Raw genomic sequence first — 22,266 nt, 5'->3', positions numbered from 1 at the left:
TAGAAATAGCCAAAAATGGAATCCCATGCTATCTGAGAGGAGTAGACACTTGTATGACTGTATTCCTGTATATCCATCAGTAGTTAAAAGACAAGGGTCAGCAAATGCAAATTCTGCCCTGTAAAACAATGACAGCGCAATTTTTGCTGTATGATCTGAGGCCTCATTTGGAGCTTTTAAACAGGCTTTTGAAAAAACTTTGATAATTTGCTGCTGTAATATTATAGATTTTTTGGAATAAAAAGCTAGCAGATGTGCAATACAATTATAGAGCATTCAGTATTATAAGAAAGCCAAAACTGTTTCTGAATAAATACATTATTGTACGAGTTAAGTTCTGTTCCGTTTATGTCTCTTTCCTTGCGCGTTTCATTTTCCGCTTAAGCCAAAGCTGTTTCCAAACTCACGTCAGCATCACTTGTGTGTGAATAACAAGAGACTGCAAAATAAATCAGCCGTACCTCGAACAAAATCTTTGGTTTTAATGTTGTTCATAACAGCCGTACTATTGTAAATGAATCTGCCAAATAACCACAATTTTTCCCACGAGAGGTATATTTAAACGTTTTTATATTATTTATATAACATGTAGCTCCATTGGCCATAGTTGTACTGAGCGAGGCGCGCTCCCGCGACTGGGGATGCATCTCTCGACAGGGACGCATTTTCCTGTATAAGAGCGGTCTGTTGAGGTCTGTTTTCCATAATGTGTAAAAATTACGATGTCACTGGCCTGAAAGTGCAGGTCTGCAACTAGACTCTCTTGACGATTTTTGACGTTGAATATTTTGCATATTAACAAAATTCATTTTTAAGTAAAATGTGTTGTGTAAATTGAAAAAGCTCAAAAGAAACACATTACATTTAGGTTTGCAGAGTTTGATTTTTCTCACTGTGCTTTACATAGAATTCAAATTTTACTTTAGCCCTTTGAGTTTTAAAGCGTTTTTTCAAATGTTTTAATACAGGTTGATTGGACATTCCAAACTGCCCTTAAGGAGTGAGTGGTTGTTCATCTTTGTATGTCTGTGTGCAATGGACTGGGGGGCCATCCAGGGTGTACCCCACCTCTCACCCATGGACTACTGGGATAGGCTCCAGTCTCCACGCAACCCCAATAGGGAATGAGCGGTTACAGTAATGAATGGATGAATGTTTCAATTCAGACTTTAATCAAATTAGACTTAAACCTCAGAAATGTCCCCTTTTTAGGTTGGAGGTTTGAAATGAGTTGGGGGTTTTTTCCTCCTTAAGCTGATACCAATGTTCTAACTCTTAATTGCTTTTTAATAATTTTATCCAATCTGACTTATACAATTTCTTTTAATTAAAAATGTACACCAGTGTCTAATAATTAGTCCAATTCATGTGCCAATATAGTCCTTTAAACACAAGTTAAAATCCCTTTTATTATCCCTTGAGTTACACAAAGGATTTTCCAACAGTTTTGCCAACTCCAACTTTAGAATTTTTTTTTAATAAACTTAACCAAGTAATCATTGATTCAGACTCCTCTTCAAAGTAAAAAACAAAACAAAAAAAAAGCAGATAAAAACCTTTTACAAGGGTCTGCGGCCTGAAACACTGAAGCCACATGAGGCAATAAGCGAAAGCTGATACAAAGTTATTTTAATTATCAAGGCCATAAGAAAGAGTTCTGTTTTCATGCAATATCTGCTTAGAATGTCTAAAGCAACCCAACATTATTAGCACAGGTTTTTAAGGTAATGTTTTAGCCTTAATTGTATGCATACATACAATTAAGGTGGATATCTTTCATATTTTTTTTCTTTTATAAACTCTTGAATGCGGTTTGTGAAGTTCATCTTAATCCCATAACATGATTCATCTCTGGTTCAAAAATGGCTCTAAAAACGTTAGAACCCCTGCATTAGAGTATGAAACACAAATTAAGTTTAGTTAAACCCACAGATCAGCTAAAACAGTCCGTTTATAGTACTTTAAATTATGACAACTTCAAGGTTTCTTTTTTTATTAGTCTTTGTCCAAGTCATACATTGTGAACCCTTAAGTCTTTGCAAAATTCAGTTCCCAAAAGATTTACAGCTCAGTTTTCTCAAGCCAACCTGCCTTTTTGTCAAACTGACCAATCCCCCAGAGCCAGAAAAGGAAGCAGCCAAGCTTTCAGGGGCAAAATTGTATTTACAAACAGGTAACAGTGACACAGTTCCCTGTTATCCACAAGTCCAATATTCCTTGTGAATGAATGAGAAACATCCTCAGGTATGTACAGGGAAGGGTCTGAAATAAAAGGTAAGGGGTTTGCGCTAATGCCCTGCTGATTCACAAAGATTTCTCGCTTGGCCTGTAATTGGTGTTCCACAGCTATAGATAAATGCAAACCTTCAGTTTCAGCGCCAATTGGCAATTAAAAACAGATACAGACAAACGGAGCGCCTTTTCTCTCGCTTTCAGAACAAAGATCTTGTTTCAATGTTTATTATACATGTGTGTATAGGTAATGTATATTTATCATCTACTGTTATTTTACAAGATTCCCTGATGACCAGCACAGACGGAGACTTGGGGGAGAGGCTTGTCCAATTTTACATACAGTAGAAACCAGCCCTGGGAGGGGAGGAGAGAAGACAAGTGCAGTGCTGCAAGAGATCCACTAGGAGGAGCACTGCGCGCCTGATCAATCCCAGTCAGATAAAGAAGGAAGAGAGAGAGAGAAGAAGCAGGGAGAACAGACGGCTAATCGAGGAGGGAGAGTCACACAGTCCACCCCGCCCGATTCTTCTTCTGTGTGTGACGAGTGGGGATGAGGGGGGGCGTCATCCTTATCTGTACAACTTGTTGGTTTGCTTGCTGGGTTGAAAGTTAGTCACTTCCTCCTCCTCCTCCTCCTCCTCCTCCTCCTCCTCCCCCCTGTCCCTTCTATATTGAGGTGGGAGAATGAAGGAGATCCGACTGGCCCAAATCTCCAGGCAGGTGGACAGACGCTCCATCCTCTCTGAGGAGACAAAGACACGTTATTTAATTTTAAATAGATCTCTTTCAGTCATGCAGATGCAGCACATCAATGAAAAAAAAAAATCTAGTTATTGTTAAGGTAAGATAATTTGCCCTCATATTTTCCTAAAGTCATATAATCTGTATTCCATATACAGTGAGCTACCTGTCAGTTATTTATTATGACATTACATAAACGGTTAAGTGCTTGGGAAGCTTCTCACTGGACTTTGTTTTAGGGAAGTTTGAAGACGTTTCGCTTCCCATCCAGGAAGTTTTTTTCAATTCAAAATGTCAGGAATAGCGTTGAGTTCGAGGCTTTATACAGTAGCCCAACAAGCCCTGGCTGAATAGGCAAGGTCTTTTTTTTTTTTTTTTCCACCAGTTGCGGTGATACAGGGGAATAAAAAAAAAAAAAAAAAAGACATTGCCTATTAAGCCAGGCTGACAATTCCCTTAAACAATCCCCCTTTCAGGGTTTGCAGGCTAAAAAAAGAAGCCAGACAACCCCTATTCCAGGGGAAGGACCAGTTCGTCCGTTTCAATTTGCATGTTTTCTAACCAAAAACAAGGGCTTGTTGAGCTACTGTATAAAACCTCGAACTCAAAGCTATTCCTGACATTTCTTATTAAACAGCTTCCCGGATAAGATGCGAAACATCTTCAAACTTGGAAACAAAGTCCAGTGGATTGTTTTTTTACTTTTTTGAAAAAAAAATAGTCAAGGCGTCTGATGTGATGCAGCTGTTCTAACTATAAAGGTGATACTTTCTGGCTTGCAGCTGCAGCATCACAACCAAGGCGGTTGGCCAACTAACAAGCTAGTAGTACAAAAGAAATCCATGTGAGTTTTAAACAGTTGAATGTAAACTAGGGCTGCAACTAACGATTATTTTAAAAATCGATGAATCGGCCGATTATTTTTTCGATTAATCGGACAAAAAATATTTTTTATATTAACCTCTTTATTTCAAAATAAACATTTTAGACAGAACAAACAAGCACACAAGTACAGGTTGCTCATTAACTGTACTGGTGCAATATGAAAAATAAATGTTTGTGTTAAAACTACACAAACTTACATGAGAAATGTGGCTGTACATCCACAAAATATAGGGTACTTTGTTTCATAAAGTGCAAAAAAAGACATTTTTGTTTTTAAAAGCCCCTAAGGGGTTCAAACAATAGGCCCCCCCATTTCAACAAATTTGTTTTTTTACTAGAAGAGTTCTGCCTTTTAAGACAGGAAAGTATAGCAGTTAAAGTTGCTACTTGAGAAAATACTGAACCATAGAGATAAAAGTAGCCCTGTGATTCAAATTATAAATTGTATTTGGAATAAAAATGAGAGAACTAGGTGTGCTAAAAAACACATCCTCCAAAGACAGATATTTACATGGGAATGTGGCATATAATTAATTGACATATTACTGATTTTATTCTGCTTTACTTCCATAAATTGCAGGATCTTCTTTACTTTATCTTTGCCAGAGGATTTAAACTTTAAAAGCCTTGCCTTCATAATTTGCAAGTTAATTTATTTATAAAGTAAATATAAACGCTGCTTAAGCTAATTCAAATGAAATTAAAAGTAAAATAAGTAGCCAACCTTATCACTGTCTGTAACCTACTAACAAGGTAAGGAAAGCATCAGATGAGCTACCTGAGAAACTAACGTTACGTTTCCCCACTTTAAAACGAAACAAACATGGTGGTTCCGTGCCATGTTAGTTTGTTTTGACAAAAGTTGCATGTTACGACTTTTTTCACTGTACAAAGCGCAGGCTATTTTAATTATTGTGATCAATTTGCGCCGTCAATCCCGGCGCATGCAGTCCTGCGGCTCTGACTGAAGTGCTGAGAGGGACTCATGCGGGAGCCGGAGAAAGGAGTTGGGATGGGGGAGGCGCCCCACGGCAGAGTAGGAACGATACATGCTTTCACATAAGAGTCTCCAAAAGCCGCCAGTGACACCGTAAAAAGTCGCCAGATTTGTCGCTAGTCGCTTTCTTGAAAAGTAGTCGCTGGAGGGGTCTGAAAAGTCGCTGAGTTGGCAACACTGCGGTGCGGCGCAGGCTCGCTCTGCCGTATTTTTTTTTCTCCCCCCGTTTCAGTCAAGTGGATGTGATGACGGCGGCGGCGGATGACGCATTAATCGCGCGACACAACTAATCGATGATGAAATTCTTTGAAACACTTTTAAAAGTCGATTTTTATCGATTTTATCGATTCGTTGTTGCAGCCCTAATGTAAACAATTCTTGAACTTCTGTAAAGTGAACTTAACTGAAAGAGCAACAGCTTATGAAACTGCTCTTGAGTTTGTGTCGATCCTGATGCTTTTAGGAGGGATCAAAGTCTGAGTTGTGGTTCACTGTTAATGTTTCACTGGATTATGCAACACACGGTTTCGTTTTGGATAGTCTGTTTATAATACCGAAGCATCCATTATTGAGATACTGACAAATATACTGAGATAAATTTTAAGGCTGTGTTGCCCAAACAAAGTTTTCAGGCAAAGGCCTGAACATTTTTTGTTTTACCACTAGAGAAGTATGTAATTAACCTGAAGTTCACTGGTTTTCTTGATTGAATAACAATCAGAAAGTGGAAATTTTCTAAAATAAGCCGAGTTTTCCTCAGAGTTTCAGGAGGATATTTGCTTTATAGTAAGGGATAAATCAGATTTCCTGTGAATTAAATATGTGAAAAATAATTTACAATGAACAGAGATGTAAAAACAATAGACAAGATATGTTGCTCTGACATACTGTTGAGCTATTTGCCAACTTGTTTCAACAAAGCTGTGTGATATTTTCAATCGTTGCATGCAGCTACAACTGACACTGTATGATGAAACAGCAGGTTTTTGTTGTATTTTGAGTTGACAGCTCATGATGTTTGTTCTCACATTGGGCCGGATCTATCAAAGGTTTGCGTGTATAAAAACGTGAGCTATTTCACTGCGCACGCTAAAAAATGTACAAACTGATCTATGAACAGCGTGCTAAAAGGATTTGGTCTTTAAAACGTGCTAAATAGCGCCTCTTATCGATTTAGTACTTTTTCTGCAATGAATATGCAATATGGGGCGTTTACACGCAAAAGTGCGTCTTGTGGGAGGAGAACATGTAAATATATTAATTTAGCACTCGCAAAGTGATTTATTAAACCTGAAAGCAATTTTGCTAACGGTATCTGACTATATTTAACACGTTTCAAAAGAAGGTGCAAATGGTCTGTATGCGTAATTGCGCACACATGGCAGCAGTTATTGTCGCAAGAAGGAGACATCGAAATGAAGAAAGGAGACGCAGAGAACGCATTTTTTCACTCCGTGTGAATATTTTTGGAATGAACGAGGAAACGATCATCAAAACATATCGTTTATCCAGCATTGCCATTTTGGAGCTGTTGGGGGAACTCCGAATGGATTTGGAGCCAGCCACAAGGAGGACCCACGCAATACCAGATATCACAAAACTCCTTGCATCGATCTCTAATCCAGGCTTTATGCTGTTAAGTTTCAGCCACAAGCTGTTTCCCACAAAGCTAATTGAAGTCTCCTTGAACCCGGGTCCATCGTCATGCTGTTTCTCCCAAATGGGCCGTGGTTTAATATAAGCAGGACTTCCAATGTGTTCTCAGCTGTTTCAAAGTTCCTTGGTTCTCATGATTTGTTTACTGATATTGTTTAACATACCCTCTGATTCTTTCACAAGAGCAGCAGGATTCATATACCCCTTCCCCACTGGCTGAAAAACCTGTTTCAACCCGGAAACAATTGCTGGCAATTAGTGGCAGTGGGAACAGCTCACTGACACGTGTCCCCTGTTAAAATCACCTCAGCTCTGATCGGCATGCTGTGGGAACACTAGCACAGAGTTGACCCGCTAAATTACGTGACACAATTGAACGCTACTTATGGACCTCAACACACCGCACCAGTCGCTTCTGAGCTAACAAGCAGAAACAACTCTGTTTACATTTGTTAAAAATGGCACAGGGCTGGTAAGATAATAGAGCAAAACAATAAAGCACACTGACCAAGCCCTGGCTTCCCATGTTGCTCTCCATTGATTACTTTAGTGATTTCTGTTGCACTGTTGACATCATCCACGCTAAAACACCTGACATAGTAGCTGGGGTGGGACGGGCAACACAGCTTTCCCCAGCTTTTTTGACAGTGGGAAATGAGCCAAATGCCGATTGTCAATGTGTTGATCCATGTTTGAAAAACATGCGTAAACACTGCATTTTCGTTCAGAAATAGGCTATACAGGGCTTAATTACCAAAAGAAGGTCATTTGTAGTATCACATTTCTGTACAGAGTAAAAGACTTAATACAGGGTTTATACAGGAAGGATGAACTCTAATTTAATGCTCTTTAATGCTCTTAGAAATAATTTTAATGCCATCAATAAGTACCCATTACTCTCATATATATATATATATATATATATATATATATATATAAAAACATTGCAACCATGTCCCGAATTTCTTGTTTTCCAGCCACTTATGTTAAAATTTGCATTTTCCCATTCTCTAGCTTTTTCTGTGCCTCGAGCTTCTGTTCCGAACATATAGCTTTAGGATCAACCAGTAGCAGTTCCACGCAAACAAGTGGAACCAGTTCAATCTGATATATTTGACAAAATGTTTTTTTTTTTAATAAAGCATTTTAAAGACCATGATAATCACATTTAATGAATTTTAATGCCAATTAAGGCCTTCATTTAAAAAAAATTATAATTTGATGACTTTTAATGATCCGCAGAAACCCTGTAATAGATGACAAAGAAACATTACAAAAAACCCTTTTCCTATTCCCACAATATCATCTATGTCAGTTAGGGGTTGCAACAGGATAAAACGTCTAGATGTCCCTGGATGTAAATATTTGTGAACAATGAATCCATGAATCTTACCTTATGTGAGCTTCTTTGCTTTGTTGTAAAGCGAGTCAACCACTTTGCTCATATTCTGAATGGTGTCCAGAGCTGCCTCGTACGTCTTATCCACCACTGGCTCATCAAAGACAATCAACACACCTTCGCCTTGGTCCAAAATACCTGTGAGATGGAGGAGACACAGCATGAGGAAAAATGCGTAAAGAAAATTCATTCAAGCTGAGAGGATTTCTACAACAAAAACCGAAACGTTTGGTTTCTCAGAGATAATTCAGCTGTAAAATAAAAATCATACCATGAAACTTCTGGTCCAGAATCATCAGAGATAATTTCCTCTCTACGTCTCCCTGCAAAGCATAAAATCTCAATGTGGGCATTTCTCAAACAAAACCACAAGAAGTACAGAATAAGCTGATATTTGGAGATGGAAGAGATCTGGGAATCAGGAGAGGTTGTTTACCTTAGGGAGTTTGATGAGGGAGGAGATGTGCGTGATCTTTTAGAGAGAAGACAAACCCCACAAAGTTTCACCACATTTGGCAGCAATAACTACATAAAAATGTGTCAAGTAACCAGTTAACATGTCCTGTCTGATTTCTGATGACTACCTGCACCCTGGAGAAAGGCTCGATGACCCTGATGAGGTTCTGCTCCAGCAGGTTGTCATACAACTTTGTCAGATGGGTGCTGATGATGGGGTCATCCCTCAACTCTGCTTTGTACTCTGTTAGTGCCTTAAAGGTCAGGAAAGAAAAGTCATAAATGGGGGGAAACATTCCTTAAACAAAGAAATCAGACAAAAAAATAATAATAATTCCAAAGTAACCTTTTCAAAGTCTGCCAGCGACCGGTTCTTACTGGCTTGCGCTACACATTTGAGGGAGTCTGTCTTTAGAGGAAAAAAAATATGAAATAATTTATTTAGGAACAAAGCAGTCTATACACAAAAACAAACCACAGGAAAAAGCATGTCTAACTTCCAGACAAGATTCACAAAATACACCGCAATGAATGTTTGATTTAAATCACTGCTCTACAAACACTTTGGAGATCGACCCATGCTTTTATTTTTTAAGGCCCGTGCCGATTAATTTGACATCAGTCTAATTGATCACTGATATTTGCTGCTGATATTTTTGCTCCAATGCTTTAAGCTGATATAGTTTTTCCTTCCTCCATTTACATGATTAAAATGACAATGAAAAAAATTACACACCTCCTAGTTTAAACAAAATATTTTTATTAACAAATCAAATAAAACATTAGCAACGGATAGAAAACTGAACAAGAGGCAATGAATGCTCCTTGGGTGATCTTAAGGCATGGCTGCTGAATGCACTAATAAATCGGCAAACACATGAACACGTTCACAGATATAATAAAATATACATCCAAACAGTAATATGGGCCAGAAGACATCAGCCAAAAATTGTTTTGAGATTTTGTGATAGACCAACACAAACTGTTTAACGGGAAAGAAGGATGAAAACAGATCAGTTTTTAAACTGAAAAGTGTGGTGTGCATCAGCATTCTACAACCTTCACTCGTAGACCAACACAGCCAATTCTCTCAGGAATAATCTCATCAGTAAGCAGAATCCACTTAGTCGAGATTAACGCGAACCTTAAAGGAATAGTACACCCAAAACATGATTAGCCTTCATTTTCTACTCACCCCCATGCTGAACAACACTCTGGAGTACTTTTTTGATATCTCAAATGCATCTGGAGATCTGGGAGGCTTCTTGCTGTCTGCTGACATTCAAATAATGGAGGTCTATGGTGCCCGAGACAGAAAGGTCCATAAAAGTCCACAAAAAACGTGTCAATATTCCTCCATACTGCTCGTCCAATGTATTCCAAGTGTCCTGAGTGGGTAGCATCCAGAATTTACTCGAAACGAAGTCATTTAGAATGTTTTTAGAGCATAAACAGTAGTGTATAGGATTTCCTAAAAGCGCGCGCGGGCGCGTTCATGACGCTACGGAAGCCGGCAGACCAAGCCAGATGAAAGTGCGCATTCAGCGTCTGCTCTGCCAATAATGCAAGCGTAGAAGAAGAAATGTGCTGTTTACCTGTGCAAAGAAAGAAACAACGAAAGAAAAATGTCTGAGGACTTCAGTGTTGAGGAAGAGCATGAGTTCTTTGCCGAGCTGAATGCGCTGGTTTGGTCTGCCGGCTTCCGTAGCGTCGGGAGCGCGCATGTGCGCGCTTTCAGGAAATCCTATACACTACTGTTTATGCTCTAAAAACATTCTAAATGACTTCGTTTCGAGTAAATTCTGGATGCTACCCACTCAGGACACTTGGAATACATTGGACGAGCAGTATGGAGGAATATTGAAACGTTTTTTGTGGACTTTTATGGACCTTTCTGTCTCGGTCACCATAGACCTCCATTATTTGAATGTCAGCAGACAGCAAGAAGCCTCCCAGATCTCCAGATGCATTTGAGATATCAAAAAAGTACTCCAGAGTGTTGTTCAGCATGGGGGTGAGTAGAAAATGAAGGCTAATCATGTTTTGGGTGTACTATTCCTTTAACTTAACTAAATGCATCATGGAAGGCAAGAAACTGAAAAAAAATTGGTCCAGGTTTACACCGACTAGAAATTTGAAACAAATTTTAGGAAAAAAAAAAAACTAAATTCAAAGGTTTAAAGATGTCACTGAGTCAACTATGAAAGAGCAAACATATACCTGAAAACCGTCAGGCAGCGTGAGGAGAGCATTAAAAAGAGAGGCAGCCTATTGGCTCCCGGTAACTCTTGAGGAGCTGCAGAGATCCACAGTTCACGTGGAAGAGTTTGTTAAAGGAAGTCCGGTCATATGCAGAATACAACTTTACTTTAAATATGAAATTATTACAAACCGTTTTTAATTGAAAGTAATTTTCATTTCAATATGCTTTACTGGAGACATCCATGTTTGTCAAACAACACTACTGCCGCCTGCCAGTATGTGACGTCAAGGTGCAGTATCGGCTGTTGAGTAAGTCCCAGTGCTGTATCTGGTGTTTGTCGCAAAGCGCCATTAGCCAAGATGGCGAAGACCAGTGCGCTATGCGAAGCAAAGAGTAACGGATTAATGGCGTGTTTTTTCTCTGGCCAGATGTTCAATGGCAAATCCTCCCTCTTCAAGTTGGCAATCCAGCGATGAACGCGTCCGTGGAGGCTCATGAATAAGAAAGGTAAAATAACTTTTTTTCTTCACTTTTACTCGATGTATTACAACATCCAACTGCCATGCACGCGGGTATTGTCAGTTTAACTATAGCTCTCACGAATTTCAATGGTGAAGTCCTCTGGAAATCATAAAAAATCTAGTAGTTCCCTCTGATTTTGCCTGTAAAGAGGGGAGAATGGGGCTAGGCTAACCTCAATGTGACGTAACTGCCGGAAGATGTTAGGAGTGATGTGTTACTATATTTGGGATAAAATTACCACTCCCAGACTCTGTGATCAAGACGTAAAATTATTATTTTATTTTTTCACAGATAAAGGCTAAATTCAAATGAATCACATCTAACATATTAGTTTTAGATACAGATAATGATTCATTGATCATGCCTTGCTGACCGGACTTTTTTTTTTAACTGGTCAAAATCATCTAATCACTTTGGAAATCTTACTTTCATGGAAAAGTTCTCTAAAAAAAAAAAAAAAGATATCTTTTTTAGCTCTAAGAGCAGTAAAGACAATAGCATGATACAGCACACATGATCCTCTGACATGGAGGTGGCAGCATCATTCTTTGGGGATGCGTTTCTTCATAAATGACATGATACAATTAAAAAAAAGGCAAAGCTGGATGAGAGAAAACACTTAAAACAACCCAGAGATAAAGGAAATAAAACAACAGACAAGATTTTTGTGTTGGTCTATCAAATAATTCCTAATGATCCTAAAATTTGTATTTAGGATTTAAAGAGTTGGGAAACAGTAATAATACTTTGTAACACCCTTCAAAGTAATCAGGGAAAGTTTAAATTGTGAACTTAGTCCTACCTGTCTGCCTGCGTACCGCAGAGCAAGTTTACCACTGATCAGGGTCTGGACATCCTCGGGGCTAAAAGGCAGAAATCTTTTATTTTCCACTAAAACCTAATTTAAGTTCTTCATCAGTTAAAATCATTCATTGAAAATAAAAATGACAGCTTGAAGAACCTGCCATAAAGTGTAGGACTTACGTGTTGAGCATTATTTTGCAGAGCAGCATGTATTTGAGCGCTGTGATGGCTCGCGGGCTGTCGATCGAGTCATAACCCTCAAAGGCCTCATAAAAGTATGAATACGCCGTTTTCCGGTCTTTCTCCTCTGCTGCATGAATGATCCCTGGAATGATGAATAGATGGATAATCATCTCACTGTTTCAAAGCAAGGTTGTGAAATCAGGACCTTGGAATTTCTCAGCAGACCTGACTGCATGTCTAAAGCAGCTTGGAGTTTGGGTGGGCAGTAGATGGCGTTGGCAGTCGTCCTGGCAGAGGTGAGCGCTGCACGCGCCTTTGGCAGGTTACTGAGCGCGTGGTACGTCTTACTCTCCAGCAGCTGGACCTCCACCAGCAGGGCCTTGTCATCCATCTTCTTGAGCTCCTGCAGCAACTGGGAGCCTGCAGACCGAAAGAGGAAAACACTGAGGTCAATTTAGTTTTTAAATATTTGGTGGAATTTGAAACTAAAGTTTAGTGGTGGCTTTAAACTTCATAGAGGTTTCCTTTTACCCTTAAAGGAGAAGTCCAGTCATGTTCACAATTAAAACTTCTGAAAGTACTTTAAATACGAAATGATTACACGCTGTTCAAAAAATGATAAGTGTTTTTAAATTAAGAGCAATTTTCATTTGAATGTGCTTTACCGGACACATCCATGTTTGTCAGTGAACACTACTGCCACCTACCGGTTTGTGACATCATGGTGCGGTATCGGCTGTTGATCAAGACCCAGTGCTGTATCTGGTGTTTGTCACAATGCGCTATTATCGAAGTCATCATGAAAACATTCTTCTTCGAAATGTTTGCTACACATTACGTGTTTTTTCTCTGTCCAGAAGTTCAATGGCAAATCCTCCCTCTTCAAATTGGCAAAGGTGAAATAACTCATTTCTTTTTCACTTTTACCCAATGTATTACAACATCCAGCTGCCATGCACGTGGGCATTGTCAGTTTCACTATAGCTCTGGTGAATTTCAATGGTGAAGTCTTCTGGAAAACTTTATTAATTGTTGTTGATTGCAGATGTGTCTAGTAGTTCCCACTGACTCTGCTTGTAAAGCGGGGAGAATGGAGCTAGGCTTACCGCACTGTGACATCACTGCTGGAAGATGGCAGGAGTGAGGCATTACTATATTCTGGCCAAAATGGCAGTTCCCATCGCGACAAAAATGATTATTTAAAATGTTTTTACTGGTTAAGGCTAAGTTTATTAAAACACAGCAAACATGTTAGTTTTAGGTATAGATAATGATCCATTGATTATTCCTTGCTGACCGGACTTTTCCTTTAAAATATAGACTGAAGGATTCAGACATTGATGCGGTAGTTACCTAGTTGTAGTGCTTCCTGGTAGCACTTTGTGTCGAAATACAGAGAGATGAGTCGAGCCTGAGGAGGAAGGAAATTGAGTTAGTCTATATCTGTTGTTGACAAGTCACCTAAAACATAGTAAAGCTTTTAGACAATTATTTCTACACGTTACGCGTTTGCACTAGTGGTGTGCCGAACGATTGGAAACCAAACACAATCGGCCGATTTTCATGAAGAAGTATGTAATACACAATCTCTGATCATGGTCTTTAGTTACCAATCGCAAAAAACAATCACCTCTTTCTTCTAACTTTCCACACAGTGCTAAGCACTGCCATGTGGAAAATTTGTGCTTTGAAAGTGAAGATTTCATCTTGCAATAGAAAAATTCCTCTGAGGTGAAGCATGTCAAAATGCATCAATATGACGAAAAAATTATGTTTAAAAACAAGCATTTGGTGGAGTATGGTGTTTTTTGAGGCGCAGTGTAGAAAGAAATACACACAATTGCCAAAACTCTCCCCGATTAGCATGATGGTAAAAAAAAAAAAAAAATGATTTAAAGGTGGACGATGTTCTTTTCTTTGTCCGGCTGGACCATCAAAATAAGTGGTCCTCCTAATTGTTAATCATTCTGGTTATATGTTTACGTAAGGCCTTCCAACGTGCTCGTCCCCATTTTCACTTACCGGTGGGAAGTTTGACATAGTGGGAAAGTAAGCTTGTATGAGAGATGCAAACAGCAACTTTTAAACAGTGCGTGCACAAGGAGAAATGGGCTTGTGCACACTTTCGTACACATTTAAAAGGCATTCCCTTTCGGGAGCGGGTACAGGGTTGTGAATGTGCATTATTTTTAAACCGGAGATGTAAAGGAGCAGCAGTGAAAGGCTCTGCGTTCCACCGACTGCTGTGTGTTGGACCGCTTTCAATTCAGTTTATTTCTATAGCCCCAATTCACAACACATGTCATCTCAAGGCACTTTACAAGTCAGCAGATCATACAGTCAAATTGATTCAAAGTTTTCTATCTAAGGAAAACCAGCAGATTGCATCGACTGATTGACTTGAATGCAATCCCTCACACTAAGCATGTTTGTAGCGACAGTGGAGAGGAAAAACTCCCAGGAGGAAACCTCTAGCAGAACCAGGCTCAGTGTGAGCGGCCACCTGCTGAGGCCGACTGGGGTTCAAGGAGACAGAAGCAGAGACACAAATGGCAGCTGTAAAAGGCGGCCCCGTCCAGGAAACACACAGCCAGGCAGACAAGCTCCGGGCCAGCTCCCATGTCAGAGGATGAAGAGAGCACATCCAGTTCGTCAGTCAGAAAAACAGGACTACACTGGAAAAACATGCCGATCTCCAACATCTATAAACAAAGGTGTTGATGGCAGCAGCACCGCTGCAGGGGAATAAATATTTCCGACGTTCGAGCTCTACCAGAAAGTGGAGTCTCACAACAAATGTCTCCTTAAAGCTACAGGATGTGTCTTAAAAATAGAAACTTTTGCTATGTCCTGATATGACACAGATAATCTGTGAAAAAATAAATAAAAGTTCAAGCTCTTATGCTTCGTCCTGCTATTCTGTATTATCACTCTGCTCAGTCTGAAAATTTTAATCTCCTAAATTAAACATTTCAGCACTATTTCATTTGTCCTGGTGACTGAATACCTGGTGCATTGCGCCTGCAAGTTTTTTTTACTATCTTTTGACTAAATACTAGATAATATGATGCATCTTTGTCAGATCAGAAATCCAGCCAGCCAGGCACAAATGGGAGTGTGGAATAGTGGTTAGGGCATTGGCCTTGGAATCCTGAGGGACTGAGTTCAAGCCCCACCTGCACAGACTGCCACTCTGGCTCCCTGAGCAAGACCCTTAACCCCACACTGCTCCCCGGGCACCGCACAATGGCAGCCCACGCTCTCCCCAAGGGGGTGGGTTAAATGCAGAGTGTGAATTTTGTTGCTCTGTATTTGTAACAGTATAATGAAAATAAAAGCTGGGGAAAAAAAGAAAGAAAAAGTAACCTGAATGCTTTTGTCTTTTTTTACTCAGTGGATAAAAACTGATCAAGGCCACTGTTTGTTTTAGTTTGAGTTGAAAAATATATTGGATTTTGTTTACAATTTCTTTAAATTGCATAAAAAGAGCATGTAAAACAAGTTGTTATTAACAGTCGGTTTTCCTATTCCTGCTCAACTAACTGACAAAAATGAAACAACTGATAATCATGGTTTTGTACCCGGACCAAATGTGAGATTGTAGTAAGGAGGATACATAGAAACATACTTTTGAAAGGTTAGTTACTCTACATGTAAGATGCTAATAACATTAAAGTCAACTCATTTTGTTTTTGTCCAAAACACTACCTCTTATTAATGATAAAATCACCTCATCCCCTTTAAGAAACTAATTAGTATCAAAATATTTCGACTGCTAACCTTTTATCCCCCTTGTTTCAATCAACAGAAACAGGCTGTTTGCTTGATGATTTAATTCATAACCTTAGTTTTGTGTAAAGTTTGTTCAGCTTGGAGCAAAAATACTTGTATTCCAAACTTGTATTCCAAAAAAAACAAAAAAGTTAAAAACAGTCCACTGGACTTTTTTTTTCTCCAAGTTTGAAGATGTTTCGCTTCCCATTCAGGAAGCTTTTTCAATTCAAAATGTCAGGAATAGGGTTGAGTTTGAGGTTTAACAGAACTTTTAACAAATTAATAAAAAAAATAAAATAAAAAAAAACAGTTTACAAAATGAATGTGTACATAACACCAAACACTACAATTAAGCAGCTGAACAAACCAGCTGGAGCCGCAGAGTACCGAGTCTCACCTCAAGCGCCTGGCGGAGGAAGGTCCTTTTCTCTGCCTTCGCCCACTCAATGCACTCCAGACAAAGCTCTACTTCCTGCCCTGTAGCCGCTTCCATATCCAGGAACAAGTCCAGCAGCGAGCGGACCAGACGAGCTGCTTTCGCCTTAGAGATGGAGTTGAGGAAAGGGCGCACATACTTCAAGAGGCCTCCAAGCTCTGGAAAGACAGTTGGCACACAGATGATTAAAGGGTTCTCGCATGTTTGTTTTATTCAAAATTGTGTACAAATGGATAGATTTATAAAAAAAAAAAAGGTGAACAGATAGAGAAGGAAATCAGATAAATGATCAGCCATCTGGGGGGAACAAATAGACGACCAAAAAATGGCTGAGAGAGAAAGGATAGATGAACGTATGAATGGCTGCAAGAATGGATAGACAGCAAAATGTCAAAAAGGATGACAGAAGGATATATGATCTATAGGAAGAATAAATATAATTGTAGAAATATAGTATATACAACCTCAGCAAAGGTTGAGAACTATTGGATTTTTTAAAAACTAGGTAGATATAAAATTCGTATATTTTCATAATACACAAGTAGTCTGGGATCGTCTTTCCTATACACCATATTTTACACCATTCTGAGATTTCCTTTTACAGTTTGTAATTATGTTTAGTACACTTCAAGTCCTAGGGAAACATTCTCGTGGTTTGGTGTAGAAGGCTTACAGCCGTACATGTTTTGAGCCCTTGCCTCGCAACGCTGCCAGTTCTGTAAGCTCTACGCCTGCTGAAGACACAGACGTCCATCCTTGTGAACACTGGGACGGAACTCAATGGGAAAGGAAATTATTCTTATTTCAACGGTTGCGTATATTAGCTGCGACAAATGAATCAAGATGCTATGACCGAAAAAAAATTTACAGATTGGCCGAATTAAGGTGTACAAGCTGACGTATAATTAACTGGCCTGCAAAAGATAAGGAAAAAAAAACAAAAAAAAAACACAGATTTTAAGACAGGATTTTTTTTTTTATAGAAATTTTCTAACTATTGGGACAAAATGGTCTGATAAAGAATAAATTTATATACATGTTTAAGCCAGAATGATTTGACATTTAAATAAGATTTCCCCACGACTTTAATAAAATAATCTGAAATGCAAAAATCTAAGGCACTTTGTGTTCTAGTTGGACATAATGAAAACAGCTGAACTGAACCAATCAGCAATGTAGGAAAGCCTCTATGCTGCTTTCGGTTCTTCAGTGTGACTGAATGAGGAAATGTTCTGTGTTCTGACAATCCTGCTCTGGTTACCTGCTGCCTGTCCGGTCTTCGCCAGCAGCCCGCCCAGCTCCAGGATGCTCTGCTCCTTAACACGCACCGCCTCCTCATCGTTGTCCTGGATGTCCCGCTTCACTAAAACACACAAACACACCAATGATGTAAAGCGTCCCGTTTCATGGCTATGCACCAACACGTCCTGAAGCTGAAATCGCAGTTTATGACACAGCAGAGTAAAATGAAAGCATTGAATCCCGGAGTGGCAGATATAAATGGCAAAGAGCCAAAGGCTAACAAAGCTGCAAATTATCACAGAAGATATGAAAGCAATAGAAATATCATTCGCTACGAGATAAGAAGCAACATATTATAAGATTAAACGCTGACAAAAACTAAAAGTAATTTAGTCTGGATTATCTTGATGGCTGACAATGAGTGTTTGTAATTTCCCTGACGGCCCTGCCAGCTGATAGAAACGGGAGAGGTAGACGCTAACAACATTAGCTGTCATCCAACTTACAGCTAAATCAATGAAACCGGCTAGCTAGCATTAGCGTACACACAAAGCTAGCCGGCATGCTGCTAACCGGCTAGCCAGGTGCTGCTGACTCACTGTCCAAACAGCGCAGAAAGTGTGACGGTCTACATCGTGCTAACGTGTGTAGCTTAGCTTTCCTGCTAACTAAACAGCTTACGACAGTTGGGCAAAAGTGCAGAATTTGCGTCGAAACAAAAATGTAAACTACCCGTACGGCCGGGAAGTGTTCATTCCACTTACCTATAGAGTGTAAAATATCAATAGAAGCGTTACGGTCGGTTCCAATAAGAGACCGAGCTCTCTGAAACTCAGCCACAGCCGCGGCTGCCATCTCTCCACTCACTGCCAGCCTTTGCTCTCTCTGCGAGGTTCACTTCCGGTTGGGCTGCTCACTTTCTTCTTCTTCTTCTTCTTATGGGGTTTTATGGCGGTTGGCAGACTTGTGAATTGTGCATTACCGCCACCAACTGATATGGAGTAAAGCAAGAAAACAGAAAACGATTCACCCCCCCCCCCCCCCAAAAAAAAAAAAAAAAAAAAAAAAAAAAAAAAAAACCTGTGTAACTTAAACCAACATAATACTAAATCACATTTGCCCATATAATTTTTAATTTACTCTAGGTCATCTTAACTCTGCCAGTTTCTGATGGTCCCATCGGTCCTCCCATCATACTTCCAACCATCTCCCAGTTCAAATCTTTAATATCCAGATATTTTTCTGCAGCCTTCACTATTATTTTGATTTTTTCCGTTTTTTTTGTTGTCTGTGCAGTACAATTAATTACTTCTACCATGAAAAGAACAAAATTTGTCTTTTTAACAATAAGTGAGTCTTCATCAATTTTTTGATTCTCTAGAGGTTTGGAATTTGCCGTGTGTTGAACTGTAGGTTTGGGTTTTTCTGACTGAGATGGGATCCTTTTTGCAGCTTCAGCGTAGGTTATTCCGAGCTCAAATTTCATTTTTTTAATTTCCTCAGACCTTTTGCTTGCTTCACAGCCGCGATAAGCAGCAGTATGTTCTCCACCACAATTACAGCATTTTATTATAGCTTCTTTTCCACATTTACCATATTCGTGTTCTCCTGCACACCTTCCACACCTCTGTTTCCCTTTACAAACTGCTGCAATGTGACCGAATTTTTGGCATTTGAAACATCTCAATGGTGGAGGATTGTAGATTTTGACATTATAGCTTATGTAACCGATGAATACTTTGCTTGGTAATTGCTCTTCCTCAAATTTAATTAGCACTGATAAACTGTCAGATCTTTCTCCGTTTCTTGTTGTTTTTAACCGTTTTACTTCTTTTACTTTTGCACCGCTTATGTTTTCCAGAATCTCTTTTTCAGAAATTTTTAGAGGAACTCCTCCAATGACTCCCCTGCTGATCTTTTTGTTCTCCATTAGGCTGCACTGAACTCTTATCCCGTCAATTTTGTTGATCCGTATTGCTTTGCCTTGCTGGGCGCTGTCTCTGCAGTTAATTAGCAGGTCTCCACTGTACAGAATTCTGGCACCTCTGACTTCTCCGACAAGTTTATTGATGGTTTTTGTTAAGTGAACCGGATTCCAATTTGTAAAAGAGTCTGCCTGATTAACGACTTTGAATATGACTTTGAATTCATTTTGTTGTGCTGTGGAATGTATGGAATGATCATCACTGGATTGTTCTGAACTAGATTCCCCTTGAACTGATCTCTGTTTTTTCCGCTTTTTCTCATTTTTTGATGTTGCTATCTTCCACCCTTCATTGTCACTATTTCCCTCTTCCATCCCACAAGAATCGCTTCCTGTTTCCTCACTACTCACGGCCCAAGACATTTCTCCATAAGCAGCTTCAAAACACGCGCCATGCACCAAACGACCATCCACATCCGACCGACCAGGGGACGGACGCTGCTCACTTTTGCTACGCTGCTTCCCCCTTGAGGTGAATTCGAATCGCCGCTTCTCCATACTTCTTCTTCTTCTTCTATTGAGTTTTCTGGCAGTTTGCATCCTGTGTGCATTACCGCCATCAACTGGACGGAGATGTAATTCAGAAATATAATGTCTGTATATCTTTATATCTTCATGAAACTAAATTCTATCTATACTTACACACACGCACATACACACTAAATTCTCCCAGCTAATTCTGTATCTTTTAAATATTTAATAAGTGCTTTAATTATCTTATCTGATTGATGCTTCCCTAATAAATCTGCCATCTTTACTGAACTCCCCATTACCCTTTCCAGTTCTTTCCTCTCTTTTGTATATTTGCTACAATAGATCAACACATGTTCTACTCCTTCGATTTCTCCGCAATAACAACAATTACCCGTTGGATGTTTCCCTATTATTTTTAGACCTGCATTTAAACTAGTATGCCCAATCCTTAACCTGTTTATCCATATTTCCTCTCTTCTACTCATTATACTGTTATATCCTATGCTAATATTCTCCATACTTTCCTTGTGCTTTCTCATTTAACATGTGACACCAATAATTATGTACAAGTTTAATAATGGAGAAGCTATTAGTCAGCTTTGTACTTTATTAATATATAAAAACTAAGCATTTTCTGATAATGTGCTTATTTAAGAGCAACAATGCAAATTAACCAACATCTAGAAAAAGTACACTATATTATATTATTTTCCATGTGAATCCCAGATTGATCATTCTTCTTTGCCTTTTATAAAAAAGTGCCTGTCCGTATTCATGCTGATCCTGACGTTTGAAAAAGGAGGCAGGGAAAGCGGAATAAAGCATTAGCCTCCCTGCATGCAGTTACCCAAGCCGTGAAGCTAAACCAGGTCCTGGAAAAAGACAGAATGTTCCATCTCCGTCTTTTTGGACTGCTGATCAATTTTGATATGTGATGACAATTCCTAGCTCCTAGCTCTCCTGTAGCCTACTTCTGTTTGTATAAGTGCAGGACTTCTACTTCTATTGCAGAGGAGCTACTGTGCATGTACAACTTCTAAAAAAAAAAGTCAGGCAGTTTTTTCAATTCACAAAAACGAGTATGGACTTGTGTCCTTGCCAAGCATGTTCTTGAGAAGAACACAGGAAAGTATGGACTACGGTCCAGGCTACCATCACCGGGTCGGGTCCGGTTGCTCCGTCCATGGCCGCCGGGGTTCCAAGGCCGGTCCACTCAGCGGCCCCAGCAGCACCCCAACCCCCCAAAAGCAGACGACCATGACTGACGTTTCAAGAACAGATCGTGTGCAACGGACTGTCTTTTGTAATTGGTTGAGGTTATTCATTGATATGTTGCTGTAGCAGGGACCATTTATTTTAGTTTCACGTCCAGATCTTTAAGCCACATGGTAAAAAAGGCGTCAGAAAAGAGCATACTGCTGTAAAAGCCGCTGAAGGGTAGACCTGTTTGAATTCAGAGCCACAACTCTTCAGGTCTCCTTAATTTCAAAGACTTCAAAGGATCCAGTCGCGTCCTTGGAAGACGCAGCCCATAAATTCAAACAGAGCCATCGGTCTGTGTATGAAGGTAGACTTGTTTCTTTATTCTTCACTCAAAAAAAAAAAGGTTGCTTCAATCAAAAAATATTTTTCAATAAAAAAAACCTTCACTTCAATGAAAAGAACATTTTTTCAATCAAAGAATAAAAGTATATGAATGAAAAAATATATTTGAGACTCAAAAAATACATTTGAACACTGCTTTTCTTTGATTAAAAATGTCAATGATAGAAGTGTAGTCTTTTTTGTTTAAAGCTACTTTTTTAATTGAAGTAACATTGTTTTTGATTGGACCATATAATGGGTAGGACATTTGTGTCTTCAATCAAAAAAGAAGTTGCTTCAAACAAACAAACAACAGAATCAATAAAAAAAAGTAACTTAAATGAAAAGATAAACGTCTTCAATCATAGAAAATAGTTTTTGAATTGCAAATAAAATATTTGAGACTCAAAAAATTGCATTTGAACATTTTATTTATTGTTCTCTTTGGTTGAAGGGATCTATTTTGTTTGGGCCATACATGGGTAGGACATTTTTGTCTTAATCATTCAATTCCCCAAAAGTTGTTTCAATAAAAAAAAAAAAATAAATAAAAAAAATAAATCAAAGAACAAACTGTGCACATGCAAATGCAAAATATATATATATATATATACCCCATGAATAAATTATATATATTTTTTTCACTTCAAAAAAAAAAAAAAAACATTTTATTCATGGGGTAATTTTTTTT

The 22,266-nt window shown here is 39.0% G+C and overlaps 1 protein-coding gene across 1 annotated transcript; it reads right to left on the bottom strand.

Moving 5' to 3' along the window:
* Positions 1-1,976: 1,976 nt before the first annotated feature.
* Positions 1,977-18,437, bottom strand: LOC119797431 (26S proteasome non-ATPase regulatory subunit 11A). The gene is made up of 13 exons (XM_038306496.1): positions 18,298-18,437; positions 17,553-17,654; positions 16,253-16,449; positions 13,435-13,492; positions 12,307-12,501; positions 12,079-12,223; positions 11,897-11,957; positions 8,716-8,778; positions 8,498-8,623; positions 8,350-8,385; positions 8,185-8,236; positions 7,908-8,051; positions 1,977-2,977 (listed from the first exon to the last, which is right to left on the bottom strand). Exons 1-12 carry the CDS (start codon positions 18,386-18,388, stop codon positions 7,909-7,911), a joined length of 1,269 nt encoding a protein of 422 aa, XP_038162424.1. The 5' UTR covers positions 18,389-18,437; the 3' UTR covers positions 1,977-2,977; position 7,908.
* Positions 18,438-22,266: the final 3,829 nt, after the last annotated feature.

Source organism: Cyprinodon tularosa, unplaced genomic scaffold (assembly GCF_016077235.1).
Source record: "Cyprinodon tularosa strain WSP-4 unplaced genomic scaffold, ASM1607723v1 ctg582, whole genome shotgun sequence".
NCBI lineage: Eukaryota > Metazoa > Chordata > Actinopteri > Cyprinodontiformes > Cyprinodontidae > Cyprinodon > Cyprinodon tularosa.
Note: the sequence above shows the minus strand (reverse complement) of the source record. Positions and strands in the feature narration are given on the sequence as shown.

Bases quoted from the DNA above. Each gene is read 5' to 3' on its own strand.
- LOC119797431 (XM_038306496.1), bottom strand. From the start codon at position 18,388: ATGGCAGCCGCGGCTGTGGCTGAGTTTCAGAGAGCTCGGTCTCTTATT. The intron at 17,655-18,297 runs GTAAGTGGAATG...TGTGTGTTTTAG, and splicing joins TGATATTTTACACTCTATAG to TGAAGCGGGACATCCAGGAC. The intron at 8,237-8,349 runs GTAAACAACCTC...TATGCTTTGCAG, and splicing joins CCCTCATCAAACTCCCTAAG to GGAGACGTAGAGAGGAAATT.